This window comes from Lithobates pipiens, unplaced genomic scaffold (assembly GCF_037356315.1).
Source record: "Lithobates pipiens isolate NorthernLeopardFrog02 unplaced genomic scaffold, aLitPip1_a1.2 Scaffold_8, whole genome shotgun sequence".
NCBI classification, from domain to species: domain Eukaryota; kingdom Metazoa; phylum Chordata; class Amphibia; order Anura; family Ranidae; genus Lithobates; species Lithobates pipiens.
The window spans coordinates 202,004,730-202,025,649 of NW_027507903.1; the positions used below are offsets into that span (position 1 = coordinate 202,004,730).

The 20,920-nt window shown below is 41.3% G+C and overlaps 1 protein-coding gene across 1 annotated transcript in view; it reads left to right on the forward strand.

The window, feature by feature from the left end:
• Positions 1-17,819, forward strand: part of AASS (aminoadipate-semialdehyde synthase) — a 156,525-nt gene extending 138,706 nt beyond the window's left edge. Inside the window, exons 22-24 of the mRNA XM_077472495.1 lie at positions 4,489-4,577; positions 8,500-8,676; positions 13,561-17,819. Coding sequence (XP_077328621.1) covers positions 4,489-4,577; positions 8,500-8,676; positions 13,561-13,679 — 385 coding nt within the window. The 3' untranslated portion in view covers positions 13,680-17,819. The remainder of the gene's footprint in view (positions 1-4,488; positions 4,578-8,499; positions 8,677-13,560) is intronic.
• Positions 17,820-20,920: the final 3,101 nt, after the last annotated feature.

Below are 20,920 nucleotides of genomic sequence, written 5' to 3' on the forward strand. Positions count from 1 at the left end.
CACTGCAGTGTCGAATCGCAAAAAGGGGCTTGGTCCTTTAGCTGCAAAATGGTCCGGGGCTTAAGTGGTTAAAGTCCAATTTTATGTTCTTAAAATTGAAGTATGGGCAATGTGTTTGTAGAAATAAGTACTCTCCAATAAAGTGTGCCTCATCTCTGACTGCTGCAGTGATTATTACCTTTATTTTTATTCAGCCTGTCCTTCCTTTCTGGCCCTGAACATGTAGCCCTGAGACCTTTAGTCTCAGGAGGTGGCTCATTCAGCACCTCCTCCATTCTTAAAAAGCCTTGCATTCTTTTGACTGAACACAAGACGTTCTGTGAATGCAGGAGGTGCGAACGAATCACATCCTCTGGTTACAAAATGCCTTACATTCAGTTAAAAGAAGGCAAGCCTTGGTATGTGGAGGAAGTGCCCAGCAAGAAACATCTTGTGATACCTATACTAGAGCCAGATCTACAAATTATGGCGCTGGGCATTTGGTACTAAAAAAGGGAGTGCGTGTTATATAAAGGTGAAAGTTCTAACAAAGAACACAGAGAAGGGGCACACTTCATTGAAGGGGACTTCTTTTTACTGTGCAACTGTACAAAAATAGTTGTTGGCCAGTCTTCACCTAGCTCTTTTTGTACAAGGCAAGGTCCACTTTTGAGTCAAGATTTTCTTTTTTTTTTTTTTCCCCACGCTACGTTCTCCTTAAACCTGTTCAGCTGCTGAACACCACAACAGTATATCCTCCTGGATACATAGTTGATTAAATGTGAATACAGTGCTAAATAAAGCAAAACATATCAATTAAATGATCGAGTACTATAATACACCTCCCTCTCCACTCGGATACTGCCATACACCTCCCAATTAAATCATTTTGCAATAATGTCCACTGTGTGAACAAAACCTCCCTCTTCTATAATTCACAAACAGAAAAAAATATATATGTGAACAAACGTAATATGTAGCAAAATTATATACAAAGTGTTATTGGCCATGTTTAAAGTGGTTGTAAAAGTTGAAGGTTTTTTACGCATGAAGGTAAAAAAACACCTGTGTGCTGCTCCGCCCACAGCTCCCTCTCGATCCATCGATGTGCATTGCATGGGAGCCTCGACTGTCCTTGGGTCTCTTTCCTCATTGGCTGAGACACATCAATGAAAGGCCATTGGCACCCACTGTTGTCAATCATATCAAGTGAGCAAATGAGGAGAAATCTGGGGTGGGGGCCGAGCCACGGCTCTGTGTCTTATGGATACATAGAGCAGGGTCTCGAGAATGAGCATGTACCAGTGCCCCCATAGCAAACGGCTTGCTATTTGGGGGGGGGGGGGGGCAGTGGTCAAGGGGTAGGGGCCAGGAGCACCAGTGGAGGACCCGGGAAGAGGCGGATCAGGCAAGTCTGATAATAAAAAAAAAAACGTTACTATCACTTTAAGCTAAAGAGTGGGCCTTGAGGTACAATGCAAGAACAGCTTATAATGCCTGTGCCCCCTCTTTTTAAAAAAAAATCACTAGCTAATATGTCTAAAATTTTAGATTTTAAACTTGCCTTACGCCCATCTTTGTATTGCTTGATATGACCTTGCTATTCTTCCACGAAGATTCCTGGAAGATTCGGAGCATTCCAAATCTCAACAGAAGACACTTCAGTGCTGAGCACTTTTACCCCCTTCCTGCCCAGGTCAATTTTCATTTTTCAGTGCTGTCGCAATTTGAATGACAATTGTGTGGTCATGATAACCAAAGCCAAGCTAAATTTTTATCACTTTGACTAGATGACTAGAGCTTTCTTTTTGGTGGTATGTAATCAGCACAGTGGGGGTTCTTTTTATTTATTTTTTTGCTCAATATAAATTCATACATTTAGGCCAAAATGTATTCGCTACATTTTCTTTGGTGAAAATAATCTAAATCAGTGTATATTATTTAGCCTGTAAGAAAGTTACGCAGTCCACATATATCCAGTATGTATATCTGAAAATTGATCAATCCTGATGTACCGACAGCCTTTTCAGTTATTGAGCTCCAAAAATGTCAGGACAGTGCAGATATCCCCCAAACAACCCCTTCTTAGAAAGTAGAGGCAAGGTATTATAATGTAAGAGGCATGGTGAGTTTTTTTTTGAAGTTGTCATTTTTTGGAAGACTGTCACCAGTGCAGTACAGCATGATTATATGGCAGTGATCAGGCACACTGACTGGTGACATTACAAAAAATATATATTTTTTAAATTTTTCTTAATGTTTTTATTAAAATTTTTACACACTGATATGACCAGAGCAGAATAATGTTACCATGGGGACATTGTACTACTCTGGTGAAGTGATCAAGATTTTTTTTTTTTTTTTTGATTGCTTACAAGCCGTGAATTTCATTGCTACAAGCAAGCATTTCACTGAATGTAATCATTCAGTTTGTTCTGTTGTGATTAGCTGCGATTGGCCAGAGCTAATTGTATGGTACAGATTAGCTGTGATTGGCCCTGCCTCTACCATGTAATCATTGTGACCAATCACAGCTAGCAACACAATTGTACACGATGAATTATCTGCTGTGATTGGTTGTGGTGATCACATGGTACCGGCAGCAAGCCTGTATACTGATCAGTCATCAACTGTGTTTGATGGACACAGCTGGAGACAAATCGCACTGCAGCACGGCCCGATCCAGAAGTACGCCATATGACGAACGGTTAACAGAGCTTCTTCTATTAAGATTTTGGCCTAAGAGAGAACTTTTTTCATTTTCTTTTAGGTACATTTGGGATATAAGATCACCAGTTTTTATAAGGGGAGTAGGTCTGTGCATTATAGGCATACTTAACATGTTCCTTTTTTGAGAATGATGTACTAAGCTAGCTATTGTCACTGTTTTGCAATGCAGTGCATTTACAAGAAAGTGATACACGCAACACAGGCCTGCAGTTTTTATAGTTCTACTGACTAGAGGTCGACCGATATATCGGCCGATATTTGCCATTTTTTAAATAATCGGCATTGGCCGATTGTGCTGATAAAAAGCCGATTCTACAGCGGGACTTTGAAATGACTTCTGTAAGAAGTCAGTGTGAGTTGCCTGAGTCGTCATAGCAACACTTTCCTCCTCTCTGGGCAGACTGCCAAGAAAAGAACTAAATGATACAATGTTTACACTTCAATGAATGAAGTCATCTCTGTGTGTAGAAGTTCTCAGTTTAACCATTTAAAGACTAAATCTTTTCTGACACTTGATGCTTACAAGTAAAAATCCTGTATTTTCTGCCAGAAAATCACTTAGACCCCCCAAAAATTATATATATTTTTTTAGCTGAGATCCTAGGGAATAAAATAGCGGTTGTTGCAATATTTTATGTCACACGGCATTTGCACAGAGGTCTTTCAAATGCATTTTTTTGGGAAAAAAATACACCATTTAAAAAATAAAATAAAAACAGTAAAGTTAGCCCATTTTTTTTTTTTTTTGTCCAAAAGTTTTGACTACCCGTTTTTATTTAATATATAGTTTTTTTTTTTTTTTTATCTAGATCATACATACAAGTAAACTGATTGGAGGTTTGTTTTGTTTAATAAATGTTTAAGTGTAAGAAATTTTCTGTATCACTTATGAAGGCCGCTTTCACACTGGAGCGGGCAGGCGTTGATGGTAAAACGCAAGTTTTAGCGGCTCTTTACCATCATTTTAACGGTGCTATTTGGCTGCTAGTGGGGCACATATAACCCAGCTAGCGGCCAAGGAAGAGGTTAAATGCGCCCATGAAGCACCACTGCCAAATCGCATTACATGCGCTTCGGCAGTGGTGCCCATTCATATCAATGGGCAGGAGTGGTGGAGGAGCGGTATACACCACTCCAAACGTGCTGCTTGCAGGACTTTTTTTTTTAAGATCCTGCCAGAGCATCGCCTCAGTGTGAAAGCACTCTGTCTTTCACACAGACTGCAGGGGAGCCATTTTGCAGGCACTTTACAGGCGCTATTTTTAGGCCAAAAGCGCCTTAAAAACGCCCCAGTGGGAAAGGTGTGTTAGATCAAGGGGGATTAAAAATAAATAAATAAAATAAAATCGGCCTAACATATCGGCCCAAAAAAATCGGCATCATATATCGGCTATCGGCCGCCATGATGTCTAAATATCAGCATCGGCATCGGCCAGAGAAAAACCCATATCGGTCGACCTCTACTACTGACAAGATAAATCATGACAATCTAGGATGCCTTTCGCTAAACAAGACTTAAACTTGCTGTATGCATGGGATTTTTTTGTACTAACCTCACACTGGGAAGGGGGATAGGTATAGACTGGTGTAAAGGAGAGGCTACAATACTGTGTGCCCGTGTTATTTGGTTCATCATTATTATTATTAATACTAGCAGTTGCAGTAAACTTTTGGCTTGTATGTTTTATATTTTCAACAATATATTGTTAATATGTATATCTTTTTGGTTGTCTGCTTAATAGCTGTTTGGTCTGACTGTATATGCGATGATATTTCTAGGTTTGGCCTTCTAGGTGAAGAACCAGTGCCTGTTGCAGAATCTGTTGTTGGTGCACTAGCTAAGCATCTGGAAATTCTGCTTTCTTTTGGTAGGTAACATAATTTCTGTACAATGTGCAGTTTACTCTTTTATTTTTAAATGTATACTTTGTTTGGTATTGGGAAACCACCACCAGTCTGAACAAGAAGATAAGAAACCACTATCAGCACGTTACTCCAATAATCCAGATTTTGCTGAGTGGACCACACAGTCCAGTCTTTGGGCATCCAGGATTGGTAATGCTGAGCTATTTCTAGCCTCATCTTATTCTTGGCTGACTGGAGTTGATCCCAGTATTGCACTATAGCCATCTTTTACAAGGTTCAGTGTTTTTCTCATTTAAATATGCTGTTCTAATCCTTGTCTCACTTCGAGACCGTCTCATACAATACAAAATACTCCACCGGGCATATATCACCCCATATAGATTGCATAAAATGAGAACCTCCCTGTCCTCGGGGTGTTGGAGTTGTACTGGGGACCTAGGTGATTTTGTACATGTCTTCCGGTCATGTCCAGCAATTAGAAACTACTGGTCACTGTAATGCATGAAGTAGTGGTAATAGACATAGCCCTGACCCCGCAGATATGCCTACTAAGCTTAGTAGAAGAATTAGCCCCCAGGATAGCAGAGAGAACCCTGATGGGACTCATGCCCTTCTATGCCAGGAAGACAAACACCCTCTGTTGGAAAAATCAGGCTCCGCCTTCCCTTTTGCTATGGAAAACACATGTCAATAATGTTTTGCCACTCTACAAGGAAATGTACCAATATAGGGGTTGCCCAAAAAAAATATGCTAGAGTGAGGGCCAAATGGGTAGCTGAAGCCTCCACGGCAACCGCTGACTGATGGGACCCTTACAAATTGCCACTCCATGGGTGAAAGTAATATGGATACATCGGAAGTCATCTCTACTGAAATCTCTACTTTGGTTTTGCTTGTTACCTTAATTGTCCTGTGGGCCTTGACTCATAAACATGATCCTTAGTTCCTCTAATTGAGCAAGAGCCAACTCTGCAACAAGGTTTTTTACATGCTACAGCTGTTTGACACTTATGATGGATGTGGAACACTATGCCGGCCGCCACTGTGTGGGTCTTGTTTAAATGCTGTGGCAGGTTAACTGTTTGTCTTTATACTCAATAAAAAAGATTAAAGAAAAATATGCTGTTCTACTCAATACTGTTTTATAAAGAGTGTTTTTTATTTTTTTTTATTTTTTTTTGAGCAGTTGGGTAAAGGTTTTTGTTTGTACTGCCTTTGCCTGTTATCACTCATAAAAACTCCAAATGTGCAGCACTAAAGCTGGCCATAGACGTTTTAGTTTTTTTTTTTTTTTTTTTTTTTTTTTTCTGTTCAGATCCTTCAATCCACACAATCAAGATGGGTGGGGATTCCCCCCACCAGGACATTGTGTTCTGATAGTCTGAATACACTCATCAGTGGCTCAACCTAGCAAACAAAGTGGCAAAGGTGCAGGCACAACACCTCCATATTTTTGACCATAGATTATAGCGCCACCTGTGGGCAGTCCTAGCTGCTAGTAAACCCCCTCTGTGCTATAGGCAGCTCGGTTCTTTCTACCTAGTATCAGGAGACCTAGATCCCTGCTCGAACCTGTGGATCTCTAGCTTTTTTTTTTTTTCTCTCTTTTTCTTGATTTATTTATTTTTCCTGAAGAGATCTTCAGTCAACAGCTGGGCTGGGTGACAAGCTGGATAGTCTAGATTCAGTATTAGTGACCAGTGAGTTAAACGTCTCATAGGGACACATATGACTGGACATTAGACATCCATGTCAGTATTGCCGTGGCTTAGTCATCCCGCACCTTTCGCTGGATTGGTAAGTAGACAAAAGCCTCCTCCCTCGGGTGGGCTGTGGGTACTCCCCGGGGTGGTCAGCTCTGTGGGGTCTCCTCCACATGGGTATTTTGGGCTCAGTCTTCCCCCACCTCCTCTCTGCCTTACACCTGCCTGGTCTCCTGTGGGCAAACTAGTGCTTCTATGTGGGTTTTGGTCAGCATTTGGCGACCAGTTTCTCCAGTGGCCATTTACCCAAGGCCATGGTAGCAATTTTGCCTGTGCTGGTAAGCGGCAGCTATTTTTCCTGGGGTGAGCTCAGAGGCCATTTTCCTGTAGCCTGGTTTGGCAGCCATTTTAGGATGGGTCCTCTACTAGTCATTTGATTGACAATGCATTTATAGTAGCTGGGGCCCCGTAGCAGCCATCTTGAGGTCCCCTAGCTTTGCTTCTGGGCTGTGGAAGCAATCCTCTTCGGTCTTCTTGGACCCTTCTAGTGCTCAACGATGTGGTTTCTCCCCCTGTGACGTGGACATCTCACACAGTTGGTGCTGCTAGGCGTCCTGTTTTATGGCCGTGATGAGTCCTACAGGGATTCTCATATCTCTATTGAAGCCCACCAGGGGTGGTGGTTAGCTCCCTATCCATGGACGTGGTCAGCACAGTGCCTGCAACACAGAGTCTTGAAAGCATACATCTCCTACAGACCTCTCCATGGCGGTAGCCTAAATCAATCATAAGAGCAGGACAAGAAGCTTGGCAGTAGTGCTGGAGGCCTCCCGCCTTCAGTGGGTGGAACTGCATGTGCCGACTCTCTCAGCTATTTACATTCCAGGTGTGGACAGCTGGTAAGCGGACTAACTTAGTTGTCAAATGCTGGATCAAGGAGAGTGATCTCCACACTCAAAATTGGATATGGATCTTCTGGCCTCTTGTCCAAACAGGAAAGTGTTGAGGTCTGTGGCAAGAGCAAGGAAACCCCAGACAGATTCATTGAGCGCTCTGGTAGTGCTGTGGAGCCATTGCCAACTCAATTACAATTTTCCTCCTCAAGCGTCTCCCTTGCTTGCATGGTATAGAAGCCCAAGGGATCCCGGTCAGTCTGATAGAACAGGATTGACCTCGGCAGCCTTGGCACACTGATGTAGTGCCATTTGGTCATGGACGTTCCTTGGTGGCTGCCTTTGTGCCTTCTGTCCCAAGGGCTGGTCTTCTACCCTGCTTTACCGCAAGGCTATATCTGGAGTCTGTACTTGTTTCAATAGCTTGGCATTAGATGCTATTATTTAAGAAGACCTTCAGTCTTTTTTTTTCATCTTTCCGTCTATTAAATCTTCTGCCCTTGCTGTTTTAACTTTCGGTAGTAAAACATTTTTTTTTTCTGCCAGTAAATGCCTTATACAACCCACTTCCTCTTTCTTGTCTGGTAATTTTGCCAAGGCTAATGACATCATGCACAGAGTGCTCTCGTGAGAGTTTGCCGGGGGGGATTGGGGGGTTGGGGGATGACTCCCAGGAGAGCTGCAGATATAGGAGATGACTGCAGAGATCCATGCGTGTTCATTGAGAGAGAAGAAATATGAAGGCAAGCAGTGGTAAGTGTGTGTGTGTGTGTGTGTGTGTGTGTGTGTGTGTGTGTGTGTGTGTGTGTGTATGTAAATCCAATGAACAGGCAGCCGCAACTTCAGCTTCCCACAGTAAAAATGGCTGCAGCCCGACTTCGTGAAGGTAGATTTCTGCAGCATATTTGGCAAGTACAGAATCGCAGTATATATAAAATATGCAGTGTTTGGGGGGAAGCTTCAGAATGGCAATTATGTATTTATTACAAACTATGTGAGAAGACTGTAGTTGCTCTTTAAGTCTTTTTTGTTTGAGATGTTCTGGTAACCATTGACTCCCTAGGGTTTCTACTCCTAGGGTGTAGGGTACGTGCATGTTTTTAGTCCCTATGTCCATAATTTTACATTTATCAACATTAAACCTCATGCTGTCATGCTTGGCAGCAACCCTTTTTAGTAAAAAGGTTATGCTTGAAAATACTTCAGGTTTTGAAGGGTGTAATGTAACGTTGAGCCGATCACCATTTACACATTTCTTTTCCATTTTGCATTTAAAATTGTACTTTTCCTTTTAATTTTGAGGTCTCTGTTTTACACTATTACACTAGGTCCTGGAGAACGAGACATGATTGTTATGAGAAATGATATTGGCATCAGACATCCCTCTGGACATTTGGAAGCTAAAAATATAAGCTTAGTGGTATATGGAGATGTAAATGGCTACTCTGCTATGTCAAAAACTGTGGGATATCCCACTGCTATTGCCGCTAAAATGGTTTTGGATGGTAAGTATTAATTTATTACTGTAACATCTCACATTACCAGCATTTGCAAAAGCTAATTACTCTGAAAACTAAGAAAATTTGATATTTGAGGTTTTTGAAAGGAAATTGTATGCTGTGTTTCAGAGGAAAATCCGTGAACGCTTTAAAGTTTGAAATCGAATATTTTTAAACCGATGGGGTGTATTTGTAGTTGCCAAACTGCTTATCTGTGATTCTTATGCTCATAAGAAAAGAATTGATTAAAGACCACGCCAATCCCCCAACCTTCCCTTTCAAACCCTCTTCACGTTTTTGTTTTGTTTTGTTTTTTTAGGAAAAATAGCACTTTAACATTAAATCTCATTTATACTGTAATGGATTGTAAGATCTTGCAAACTATTTCTTGCTACTTTATGCCCTAATATAAGTTTTTCCATCTTCAAAAACATACATGGATATAAACGCTATACACCCCTGTTAAAATGTCAGGTTTCTGTGATGTAAAAAAAAATTTGACCAAGATAAACCATTTCAGGACTTTTTCCACCTTTTTAATGTGACTTATAAACAGTACAACTTAGTTGAACCACAAACTGAAATCTTTTAGGTGGAGGGAAGTAAAAATAAAAAAATAATATGGTTGCATAAGTGTGTACACCCTCAAACTAATACTTTGTTGAAGCACCTTTTTGATTTTATTACAGTACTCTTTTTTGGGTATTAGTCTATCAGCGTCTCACATTTTGGCAATATTTGCCCACTCTTCTTTGCAAAAACACTCCACATCTGTCAGATTGTGAGGGCACCTCCTGTGCACAGCCCTCTTCAGATCACCCCACAGATTTTCATTTGGATTCAGGTCTGGGCTCTGGCTGGTCCATTCCAAAACTTTAATCTTCTTCCGATGAAGCCATTCCTTTGTTGATTTGAATGTATGCTTTGGGTCGTTCTCATGCTGAAAGATGAAGTTCCTCCCCATGGTTCAGCTTTATAGCAGAAGCCTGAAGGTTTTGTGCCAATATTGACCGGTATTTGGAATTGTTCATAATTCCCTTTACCTTGACTAAGGCCCCTGTTCCAGCTGAAGAAAAACTGTCCTTAACGCATGTTGCTACCACCACCATCCTTCACTGTGGGGGGTATAGTGTTCTTTTGGTGATGTACAATGTTTTTGTGCCAAATATCTCTTTTGGAATTATGACCAAAAAGTACGATCTTGGTTTCAACAGACCATAACACATTTTCCCACATGCTTTTGGGAGACTACAGATGTGTTTTTGCAAAACTTAGCCAGGCTTGGATGGCTTTCTTGGTAAGAAAAGGCTTCCATATTGCCACTCTACCCCATAGCCCAGACATATGAAGAATAGGGGCGATTGTTGTCACATGTACCACATAGCCAGTACTTCCCAGATATTCCTGAAGTTCCTTTAATGTGGCTGTAGGCCTCTTGGCAGCCTCCCTGACCAGTTTTCTTCTCGTTTATTGATCAATTTTGGAGGGACGTCCAGTTCTTAATATTGTCACTGTTGCCATTATTTTTTTTACTTTATGATGACTGTCTTCACTGTGTTCTATGGTATATCCAATGCCTTGGAAATTATTTTGTACTCTTCTGCCAGATACATTTAGGCTGGGTTCACACTGCTGCGGGGGGAGATCCGGATGTGATTCGCACAGCAAATCACATCCGATCTCCGTAGCGCTGCGAGTTCAGCCATACAGATAGTATGGCTGAATTCGCAGCGCTCCCGCAGCAAACTCGCACGGGACCCTTTTTTTGGTCCGCAACAGAATCGGATCGCATGGGGGTTCACACCATGCGATCCGATTCCTGTGCGAGTCGGCAGATCGCACTGCGATATGCGGACGGATCTGGGGGTGTCATTAACATAACATTGACACTCCCAGCCGTCCGCATAGGGCAGTGTGAACTGCCCGCGGGAGGTGTGCGATGCGGGAAAACGCCGCGGATTTGCGGCATTCCCGCATCGCAGCGGTGTGAACCCGGCCTTAACATTGATATCCCTCTGTTGCTTTGGAAGCTCTGCTGATATTTTCTTAGTCACATACTAGCCATGGTTTGCAAAGACATAATAGAACAGCTGAACTTTATTTGGGGTTAATCAGAGGCACTTTAAATAATGGCAGGTGTGTACTGACTCATATTTTAAATGAGTTGGAATGTGATTTTTTTAAATTTTGAAAACGGCTACTGCCCCAGTTATTGTGCCCACATATGCAACCACATTTTTTTATTTTTTGCTCCCCCCTCCAAAAGATTTCAGTTTGTTTTTTAATATAGTTGTACAGTTTATAGGTCACATTAAAGGTGGGAAAAGTTATTAAATTATACATCTTTGTCTTGTTTTTTTACATTACAGAAACCTGACATTTTAAAAGGGGGTGTGTAGAATTTTTACATCCACTGTATTTTATTATTAGCTAGCCAGTAGTTTTAGTATTTTAGCTATTAAAGTGCTAATATGCAGTGCATGCTAGCACATTGTGGCATAAACCACTTGGGGACCTAACCAAAAAAAAAAAAAAAAAGCTGAGTTTAATTCCACTTTAGGGACGATTGGTTCCAAGAGGTTGAGGTCTAACTAGTCTGAACTAGCATCATTTTAGGAGAAACTTTTTTTATAGTTCTATCAAATGTTTCCTGCTGTAGATACTGAGGCCATTGAAGAAATTAAAATATAACTTTTTCTACAAGTGGGTTATACTACGGCCTACAGGATATTGAATGCTAGAAAACAAAACTCTTTAACCACTTGCCGACCGCCGCACGACGATGTACGTCCATTTTTTGAAGAGGGATATCTCGGTAACGGCAGCAGCTGCTGCCACAACCGAGATATCCATCTCTTCAGGCGGCGGTCGGCTGTACGATAACGGTGGTCTCCGCAGCGGATTCGCCGCGAGATCACCGCTATCGGCGGCGGGAGAGGTGCCACCCCCCCTCCCGCACCTTCCGCCGCTTACCGGAGCCGTCGGTAGCGGCGGAGGCGATCGGGTCCTTCCGTCTGCTGGGCATAGAGACAAGTGAGGCTAAGATGGCCCCCACTCGTCTCTATACCATAGGAGGGCGGAAGCGACGTCAAAACGTCACTTCCACCCATACCTCTTAAAGGTATATTTTTTTTTTTAAATGTCAGATTTTCAAACCACATTTTCAAACCACATATGTGAGGTATCGCCGCGATCGGTAGAGCGAGGGCAATAATTCTAGCCCTAGACCTCCTCTGTAACGTAAAAAATGCAACCTGTAGAATTTCTTAAATGTCGCTTATGGAGATTTTTGAGGCTAAAAGTTTGACGCCATTCCACGAGCGGGCGCAATTTTGAAGCGTGACATGTTGGGTATCAATTTACTCGGCATACCATTATCTTTCACAGTATAAAAAAAATTGGGCTAATTTTACTGTTGTCTTATTTTTTTATTCAAAAAAGTGAATTTTTTCCAAAAAAAGTGCGCTTCTAAGACCGCTGCGCAAATACGGTGTGAAAAAAAGTATTTCAATGACCGCCATTTTATTCTCTAGGGTGTTAGAAAAAAAACAATATAAAATGTTTGGGGGTTCTAAGTAATTTTCTAGCAAAAAAAACTGTTTTAAACATGGAAACACCAAGTCCGAAAAAGAGGCCTGGTCCTTAAGTGGTTAACAAAGAAGGAAAACCACGCGGGGACTCCAAATGTGTAATATCACAAAGCAGTGGCACATACTCATACATGCATATGCTTAAATTGGGGGAAAAAAAATCAGTGTAGTGCATAAAAAAAATGACATAAACATAACATACAAGTTAAAAAAAAAAAATAAAAAAAATATTCACATATGCGTGTGTACATATTGGTTGAGAAAAAAGTTCCACTGCAGAGCCAAATAGTTTTTGAAAAGTCCTCTTGTGTATTTTGAGAGACATGGAAGATTGTGAATCCCAAAAGGAACCTCTGTTTTTTTTTTTCTTTGTGTTTTTTGCATTGGGCTGAATTTTTTCCTAACAAAACTGTTAGCCAGATATAACCTGTCCCACTTCTATCCTGCTATAATTGTTTTGCTAGTTTTTTAGGAGTGGCATCTCCTTGCTGAGATGTAAACCCTTTTTCAACCTCATATATTTTTTATTTATTTTTTATCAAGCAAGCGTTTTCACTCACTGCGAAGTAAAAAGGCCTTTTTTTATGCAGTTTCTGGATTGGCAGATTCTCAGTATAGCATTAAAGGCTTTACCCAGAACTTGCTATGGGAAGATATGCACCAGCCTGTAATGTGACCCTAAGGCTCAGTTTGTCCTCCCTTTCTGTCTCTCTGTTGCACCTCGGGTCTTCATCAGAGTGCTACCCCCTGTATTTGTTCTGCTTGGCTCGCAGGGCATAGCCATATTGGGATACTTGGATGATTAATTTTGAGAGAGCAGTTAGCACAGGTCTTGTCTACCAATGTCAGTCAAACAATTCAGACTCTGCACAGGTTTGGTTGGTCCCTGCTACTGTTGTTGTTCTGAAAATTCCAGTTACCTGCCAACTACACCAATCCACTGGCTTTGCCGCTTTCAGAGTCACTGACCTTATCTTGGTATTCCAGTGACTGAAAGTGTTGCCTCAGGAGGTCTAAGTCTCTAACATTCAGTTAACTAGCAGAACTAAAAGTAGGATTGGCAGCTTCCTTTTAGGCTCTATATGAATAGTAGAAAACAAAATGCAGTTACAAACCTCTAACATTCTGTAAATGTTAAACACATGCATTTTAAGTACATTTTTGCTTTAAAAATCCTAAAAATGAAGGTCCACTGCTTTGCTAAAACCCAGTCCAATGTTCTGCTATATGCTTACAAGGATATCTGTCACAGAATATAGTGATGTTTTATTTGTATACATTGATTTCTACTTCCTTTCAGGTGAAATTGATGGAAAAGGTTTGGTAATTCCTCTTACTAAGAATATCTATGGACCGATCTTAGAACGAGTTAAAGAAGAAGGCATTTTGTACAATTTAAAAAGCACTTTCTCCCTTTAAGTGATATTCGGGGACCTGTGCATTATGCTGAACTGTTTAATTTATATATTGTCAAATACTATCATGAGAGAGTCATTTTTTACAGTACAGCTGCTGTTGCTCAGTACAAAACGAATTATGGAACAAAGAAAATGTTGGTTTATGAATGTACTAAAACCTTAAAACATACCAAACTGCCTGTAATGCATTTGTCATAATTTCTCATGTGCTAAATTTTAAAATTGTTTTGCTTGAACATGAAAACTCCTTGTCATTCTTCCGTTGATTTTGATTGTAAAAAAGCAAAGACATGGGACAATTCTGTCATAAACTGCTTAAAACGAGTAACTGTTTAAGGAGCTTTATCATTAAAGTGAAAATGCTGGCTTTCTTGCTGTCATTTTGCATAAATGCATTTGCGTTATGGATAGAAAATAGCCATCACAGCTTATGTTTTGAAGCAAGGTCATGTTGCTTAAAATATACTGTATACATACAATGGTGAATGTGAATTTCTAGAATTGTTTGTCTTTTTATAGATTTTGATTAGACTGTCAGGTCTGACACCTTTCAAGCAAAGCAAAGCAGCCATCTTGTACAGTGTAGCTTTCCCAAGTCAGTGTATTGATATTGATAAGACTTGTAGTCTAAATCGGTTTTCTTAACTTTAAAAAAAAAAAAAAAATGCATGATCATTTTATAGAAGCCAGTGATGCTTCTGCTCATCCTCAGTACCCCTTGACATGAGTATGTTTACAACCCCCAGTTGCGTTTACCTTTTCAAACAATCCATCATGCTTGTTAGCTAGCAATACTAGTTCATGTCCATCTTATGCAAAATTGTATTGTTTCCTACAGATTCAAATTGCACTTATAAATATACTGCAGGCACCCCCTGGGTTACATCTAGCGCTGGTTGAGAACCACACTTAAAATTACATCTTATTAGAATCTACAGACTAATTGCTGACATTTTTCACATGACCTTGAAGTCGGTCTTAATGTATCCTTGTAATAGGGTTTGTCAGGAAAATCTATCTTGTATGAATTCAGCATGACAAGAATGTCAGTTTTTTACCTTTTTGAAGTTGTTGGACGACGGTGAAAGTTTGATCACCAACATGAGATATGATCAGATTACTAACAAGATATAGGGAAATCTGTCTTCAGAAGACAACCGTCGAGATCGTTTTTTGTATTCTGTCTTCAGTCACTTCAAACATTTTGAAATGTTTTCCTGTACTTTACCAAAGATTTTCCTCTGTACTCTTTCATTGAAAGACCCATTTTGAGGTGTGTGATGGAAAAAAACAGGCAAAGGATCAGGTTTGTGAGGCAATAGAGTTAGTAGGTAGTTCTGTAGTTACATTTTTTCGTTTGTAGTTTGTATAACCGAAAAGGAAATTGCCATGAGTCTAGATGGGAACACATTTAAAGGATGATATGAACAAAAAGTAGCAAAACCTATAACGTTTCAGCTTTGATTTTTATTAGCAAAATCAAAGAGGGGATCGGGGGTGTAACAACTTCACGTCTCTGTAAACTTACTGATTTATTTTTCTTTAAGTTGCTGAAAGATTAGGTAAATATATGGCTACAAAAAGTAGCTGGAGTGGTATATGAAAGTGCAACAGTTCTGTACCTATTTTTTTTCCACTTGGGCTCATTTGCTAAGCCTTTATAACCATTGAGCCTATCCTCTTGGAGTGTCTCTGTGAAAGAGAAAAGGAGATATTTGTATGCTTGTTAGCTCACCTCCATACCATGCCAGAACCTGCTCAGAAAAACTGTTAGATTGAATAATTTGGTTATGATAAGCCAGTGCCTGGACTTTTCTTTCTGTCCAGCTCTATAGGTAGATGCATGCACATTTGACAGTTCATGTTTCTGCTGTTGCTCAGGGAAGGGAGCACTCAAGAACAGCATTCACTGACTTGACCAGGAGTAACCTGATCAAGCCAATGAATTATTAGGCACCTGATAAAAGACCTGTACTGAGCGAGCCATGCCTTTTTTGATCTTATTTTCTTTTTCACATCTATTGAGGGATACAAAGTCCTAACTTTGGGGTTAATCTGCCACTTACAAAATTTGACATTGGTAAGCTGTAGTCTAGCCCAGGATAGCCCCCGCCCTACTAAAGGCACATCACAGTTGTCTAGTGTTTTTAGGATGGTGACTGTATGTTCTTCAGCTCTGCTATTTTAAATACAAACCTACTTTCTAGCCAGCAGGTTACTCTTCAAATCTTTCAATAATCAAGACTCTTCCCTAAAGTGCTGCTAGAATTTTCTAACTGCAGCCATCAGGTACAGTTCTTCTCAGCCTGGCTTTGCAGTACTGCTTCTGGAATGGATTTTGTGGAGTAGGCTTGGAAGTGATGTATGCTTTCTGGGATCTGCGTGGGGACTGTCCACAGTCCATTCTGGTAAAATTTAGCAGATTTGTTCTTTTTCAGGTACAGCGCCACTGGCATTGCTGCAGCATTTAAATCTGTCTCCAGGAACAGACCAGTTAAGTTGGGCACTAGGAGATATTTTGTTTGCATAGGTTGCTGGGCACCATCATTCCCGATTTTCCTGCCAACTTTGCCACAAGGGAATTATGCTGTGGGACCTTGGTTATCTCTGGGCATTCAACCCTCACCTGCTACCAGCTGCCCTGGTTTTGGTTGGTACTTGAGGTCTTGCCTCTTATCCCAAGCTTATAGTTTGCCTTAATGACGTGCAGTCGAAACATGTCTAATTCTAGACTTGGCTAATTTTCTATGAACGACTCCCAGGCTGCTTCTAGTATGCCTACTAACTGTGCCAATGTCTGCAGCATGGAGTCACACTGCCCTTGAAATCTGTTCCATCCCTGGAGTATTCTTATGCTCAATCAGATGTGGGTGGATCTTCTGTTCTTTGTTGATCGTGGTCATTGAAGCCTTTTTTGGTTTCAAATCACATAGTAGTTTTCTGATTGCAGAGGCCACAAGACAGCTCTTCGTACCCTCTCCAATAGATTCTATATGGAATCTGCCTGCGGCCTTGGTGGCTTCCAAGTCGCAGAGATTGATTCTGAGCTGCTCAAGTGCTTGACTGATAAGTTTTCCCCTGAGAATTCGCAAGTTACACCTCCCACATTCAGGCTAAGTTCACACTGGCATTGAAAGCAGGCGTTTGAGGAGCATTTTTTAACGCTCCATAAATGCCTATGCAAATTATATTATGGACAGCACAAGGTGCTGATCACATAATACATGAAGCATTCCCAATGGAGTGCCTCAATTTCTAAGAGCAGGGGGATGTCTGTCTGCCTTCTGGTCCCAGACTGTTCTTCCCCTGCAGGTTGTCCCTTGTCTACTGCAGGATCAAGTTGGAGGATGTTCCAGTGATTCTAATTGCAAATGGGCCAAACGGATATTCCTCTCTATATCTCTGTAAAAAAGAGAGCTGATTGCTGTGATACCAAGAAGTCTGATCTACATGGGGTGGGGTGTGTTATAAGTATATAAACTAAAATAAATGCTATAAGACGTCTGTCCCAAGATCCAGTGCTCCATCCTGCTTCTTGGTTGCAGTTTTTGTTGCTGATGCCATGGTCCTATCAGGCTGGGGGCTTTTTAGACTCGGTCATCCCTACCCTCATAAAGGCCAGGAAGTTGGTATATTACAAAATCTACCATCTCGCCTCCTAGGGAGGAATTTGGCAGCATCCAATCGCCTGAAAAGGTAGCTGCATTGAACCCATGGTAAAGACTAAAGAGTTTGTGTACTGTACTCCAAGAAACTGATTTTGCCACTAAATCAAAAAATCCTATTTTATTGCTCGTATCTTCCTAATTTTAATTAGATGGCTCTTCCATACATTACCAGCTACAATAAGCAGTGCTATCAATGTCTCATTGTGTAAGTTTCTTAATACCTGTTTATAATTGCTGCCTTCTATACTGTTTGGCTTTTATCTGTGCTTGAAACTGGCTGTTTGAAGACAGCGCACTGACCTTTTGACTGACTGTTATCTGTTATTTTATTGGTGGGCTAAATACACTGCTTTTTTCACAAGAATAACTGGGCAGTAAATATACGGGTACTTTGACATGTAATTTTTATTTCTAAAGGTTTGATACAATATTTGACTATTTGTGGATTTAGAAAATAAAGTTTAAAAATACAATTTGGTATGTTTTGTCATTACCATTAGTTATTTTAATTTATTTTGTTTTATAACCCTTTGGAATATGCTTTGTGGATATCTCATTTAGGTGTCCGTTTATGAAGCAATGATCAGTGGAGATCCAGAGGATCGCCGCTGATCACAGCCCATAAACAGTATATAAACCAGAGATAATCGGGGGAGAAGTGTTTGAACTTGTTCTCCCGCCGATTATCTCCGCACATGGAGAATCCTCATAGACTGACACAGTAACGGTCACTTTATGAAGCTGGGATCTCAGCGCTTCACTTGTGATCTGTGTCAGAATTCACACGCCCCGATTCACCAACTCAGAGGTGGAGAACCGGGGTAGTGAAGAGGGAATCGGGGGGATCTGAGGAGGAAAGAGGAAGATAATTAACTTCCTTATGCCTCGTTCAGACCCCCCAACACTGTAACCATGTCCCCCTGTCATATGTATGTGTATACATATATACATATATATATATATAATGTGCATATGTATATATATATAATGTGTGTGTATATACATGTATATATAATGTCTGTGTGTGTATACATGTATATATTATGTAGGGGGACGCTTTATTTCACTAACATTAATCACACCGCGTGTCAGTGTATTGAGCTGTGATAATTTATCACTGCTTAATATAATGACATCTCTGTGTATCAGTGAATTTCTAGTACTGTAATCTCGTAAAGTCTCACGAGATTCCAGTATTAGGGGCCATTCTCCAGTGTTAGAAGCGTTTGTAGATCTCTTCACTCCTCCAAGGGTGAAACGATCTACTCCGCTTCATATAGTGGCACACAGAGGAGAAAGATCTCCTCTGTGAATGCCGGAGAATGAAGCAGTGAATAGATTTCACTGCTACATAAAAGGACACCTTAACCGCTTGAGGACTGACCCATATTAAAATTACATTTTACGTTAAATACTGGAGTTATGGCAATAGCTAGCTGCCATAACACCAGTATTTTTTTTTTTATTATTTTTTTATTTTATTATTATGGCCGATTCTCTTTCCAATAAAAGTGGTTCCCGGGGGCGGATTCAGCGAAGGAGCACATTAAGAAGCGGCAGGAGGGGTGCCCTCTTAAAAGCTAAAAATGGTTCAAAAAATTCTAGAAAAAGGCTTGGTCTTCAAGTGGTTAAAGTAAAACAAAATTTTTGATACAAGATATGAATAAATGCATGCAAGCCTCACTCCCCCCTGCTCTTCAATAAATGCTTAAACACACACACACACACACACACACACACACACACACACACACACACACACACACACACTAATAAAATAGTTTTTTCAATAATTTTTTTTTCTTAAATTTTAGGTCATGATATTCTATCATAAAATTTGTAACCATGCTACTCTATAATTAAGAAGTAAAGTCCTGTATGATTTGATAAAATCAATAATGGAACAATTACAATATTCATAAAAATGTGTTGCTTTTTCAAGTTTACATGTTTCTAACGTTTCCAACCTTGCCTGTTCTGCAATGGGCATGCTTTTGTGATGTTTAAAAATTATTTTTCCTAACACTATTGCAGCATATGGCTGGGCTTCTCCACCCTAGTTTCTGCCCCAGAATGTCCCATTCCCTTAGATTTAGGGTTGATACAGGCCACATGTTTTTATTTATTTTTATTTTTTTTTTTGTGCTCCTCATGGGACCAAACAAGTCATACTGTGTAAAGTGGCTCCCATTACCTCGCTGTGCCAGTGTTAAGGCTGTCCACCTGTTGCTGCCCAGGTGAAGACCCTGCTTTTTCTGGACCTCAATTAAGGTACTTTATGTAGGTGTTGTGGTTTGAGTTTGTTTCCTGGCTAAAAAGTGGGTCTGTTACCCAGGGTGACATTGCGCTTTGATTTAAAATATTGATGGGGAAACCCAAAACTCAAGGGTTTTGGTAACATTTTGACTGCTGAAGCCAGTTTGAAAAATAGATGTATTTATTATACAAGCCTGTAGTTTTAGCTACAGGCAGGGAAAACAACAAACAGTACATAGTGATAGTCAAAAGAATTGCTGTCTGACTAGTACAGCTAATACATTTTTATACATTCTGAATGGGGTGGCACCTGGCTAACTAAACTCTTTTGAAGTTCCATTTGATTCACTGGTGACATTCATTGATAATTGGATGGTCATTCACATAAGCTTGTAAATTCTAATTCCGCGTACACACGTAGCCGACTATCCGACGGACTTAATCTGGCGGACTTCCCGTCAGACTGTCCGTCGGACTTTCCGAACGGGCTACTTGCCCACACATGGCACTTTTTCAGCGGACTAATACGGTGTACTAAGTCCGCCGTACTATCCGCCCTACTTTTGAAATGAACGGACTTGCCCACACACGCGGAGGAAAGTCCGCTCATTTCGAGCAGGTCTCCAGGTAGGCGGGGCCCGCGAAGGAGACGTCGCAGGCCCCGCCACCTGGTATGGACTTAAAGGGGAACAAAAATCGGCGTGGGGGTCCCCCCAAGGTCCACATCAGACCCTTGTTCGAGCATGCTACGCGGCCGGCCAGGAAAGGGGGGGGACGAGCGAGCGCCCCCCCCTCCTGAGCCGTACCAGGCCGCGTGCCCTCAACATGGGGGGTGCCTTGGGGAAGGGGGGGCTGCGCGGCCCCCCTCCCACCCCGAAGCACCTTGTGCCCATGTTGACTAGGACAAGGGCCTCTTCCCGACAACCCTGGCCGTTGGTTGTCGGGGTCTGCGGGCGAGGGGCTTATCGGAATCCGGGAGCCCCCTTTAATAAGGGGGCACCCAGATACCGGCCCCCCACCCTATGTGAATGAGTATGGGGTACAATGTACCCCTACCCATTCACCTGTAAAATAAAGTGCAAAAAAACACAACACACAAGATAAAATAGTTTATTGCACAGCTCCGGGGGTCTTCGGGGGGGTCTTCTCGCCGGACTCCTCCGCTATCTTCTTCTAGCTCTTTTGCTAGCGGAGGAGCCCGGCTTTCTTCCTCGCCGCCGCCCTTCTTCCGACTTCAGGGGTCTTGTCCCCCTCTTCGGTTCTTCTGCCGGGCCACCGTAGAGGATGCTGGGACTGTGACATACTAGGCGGGGACATC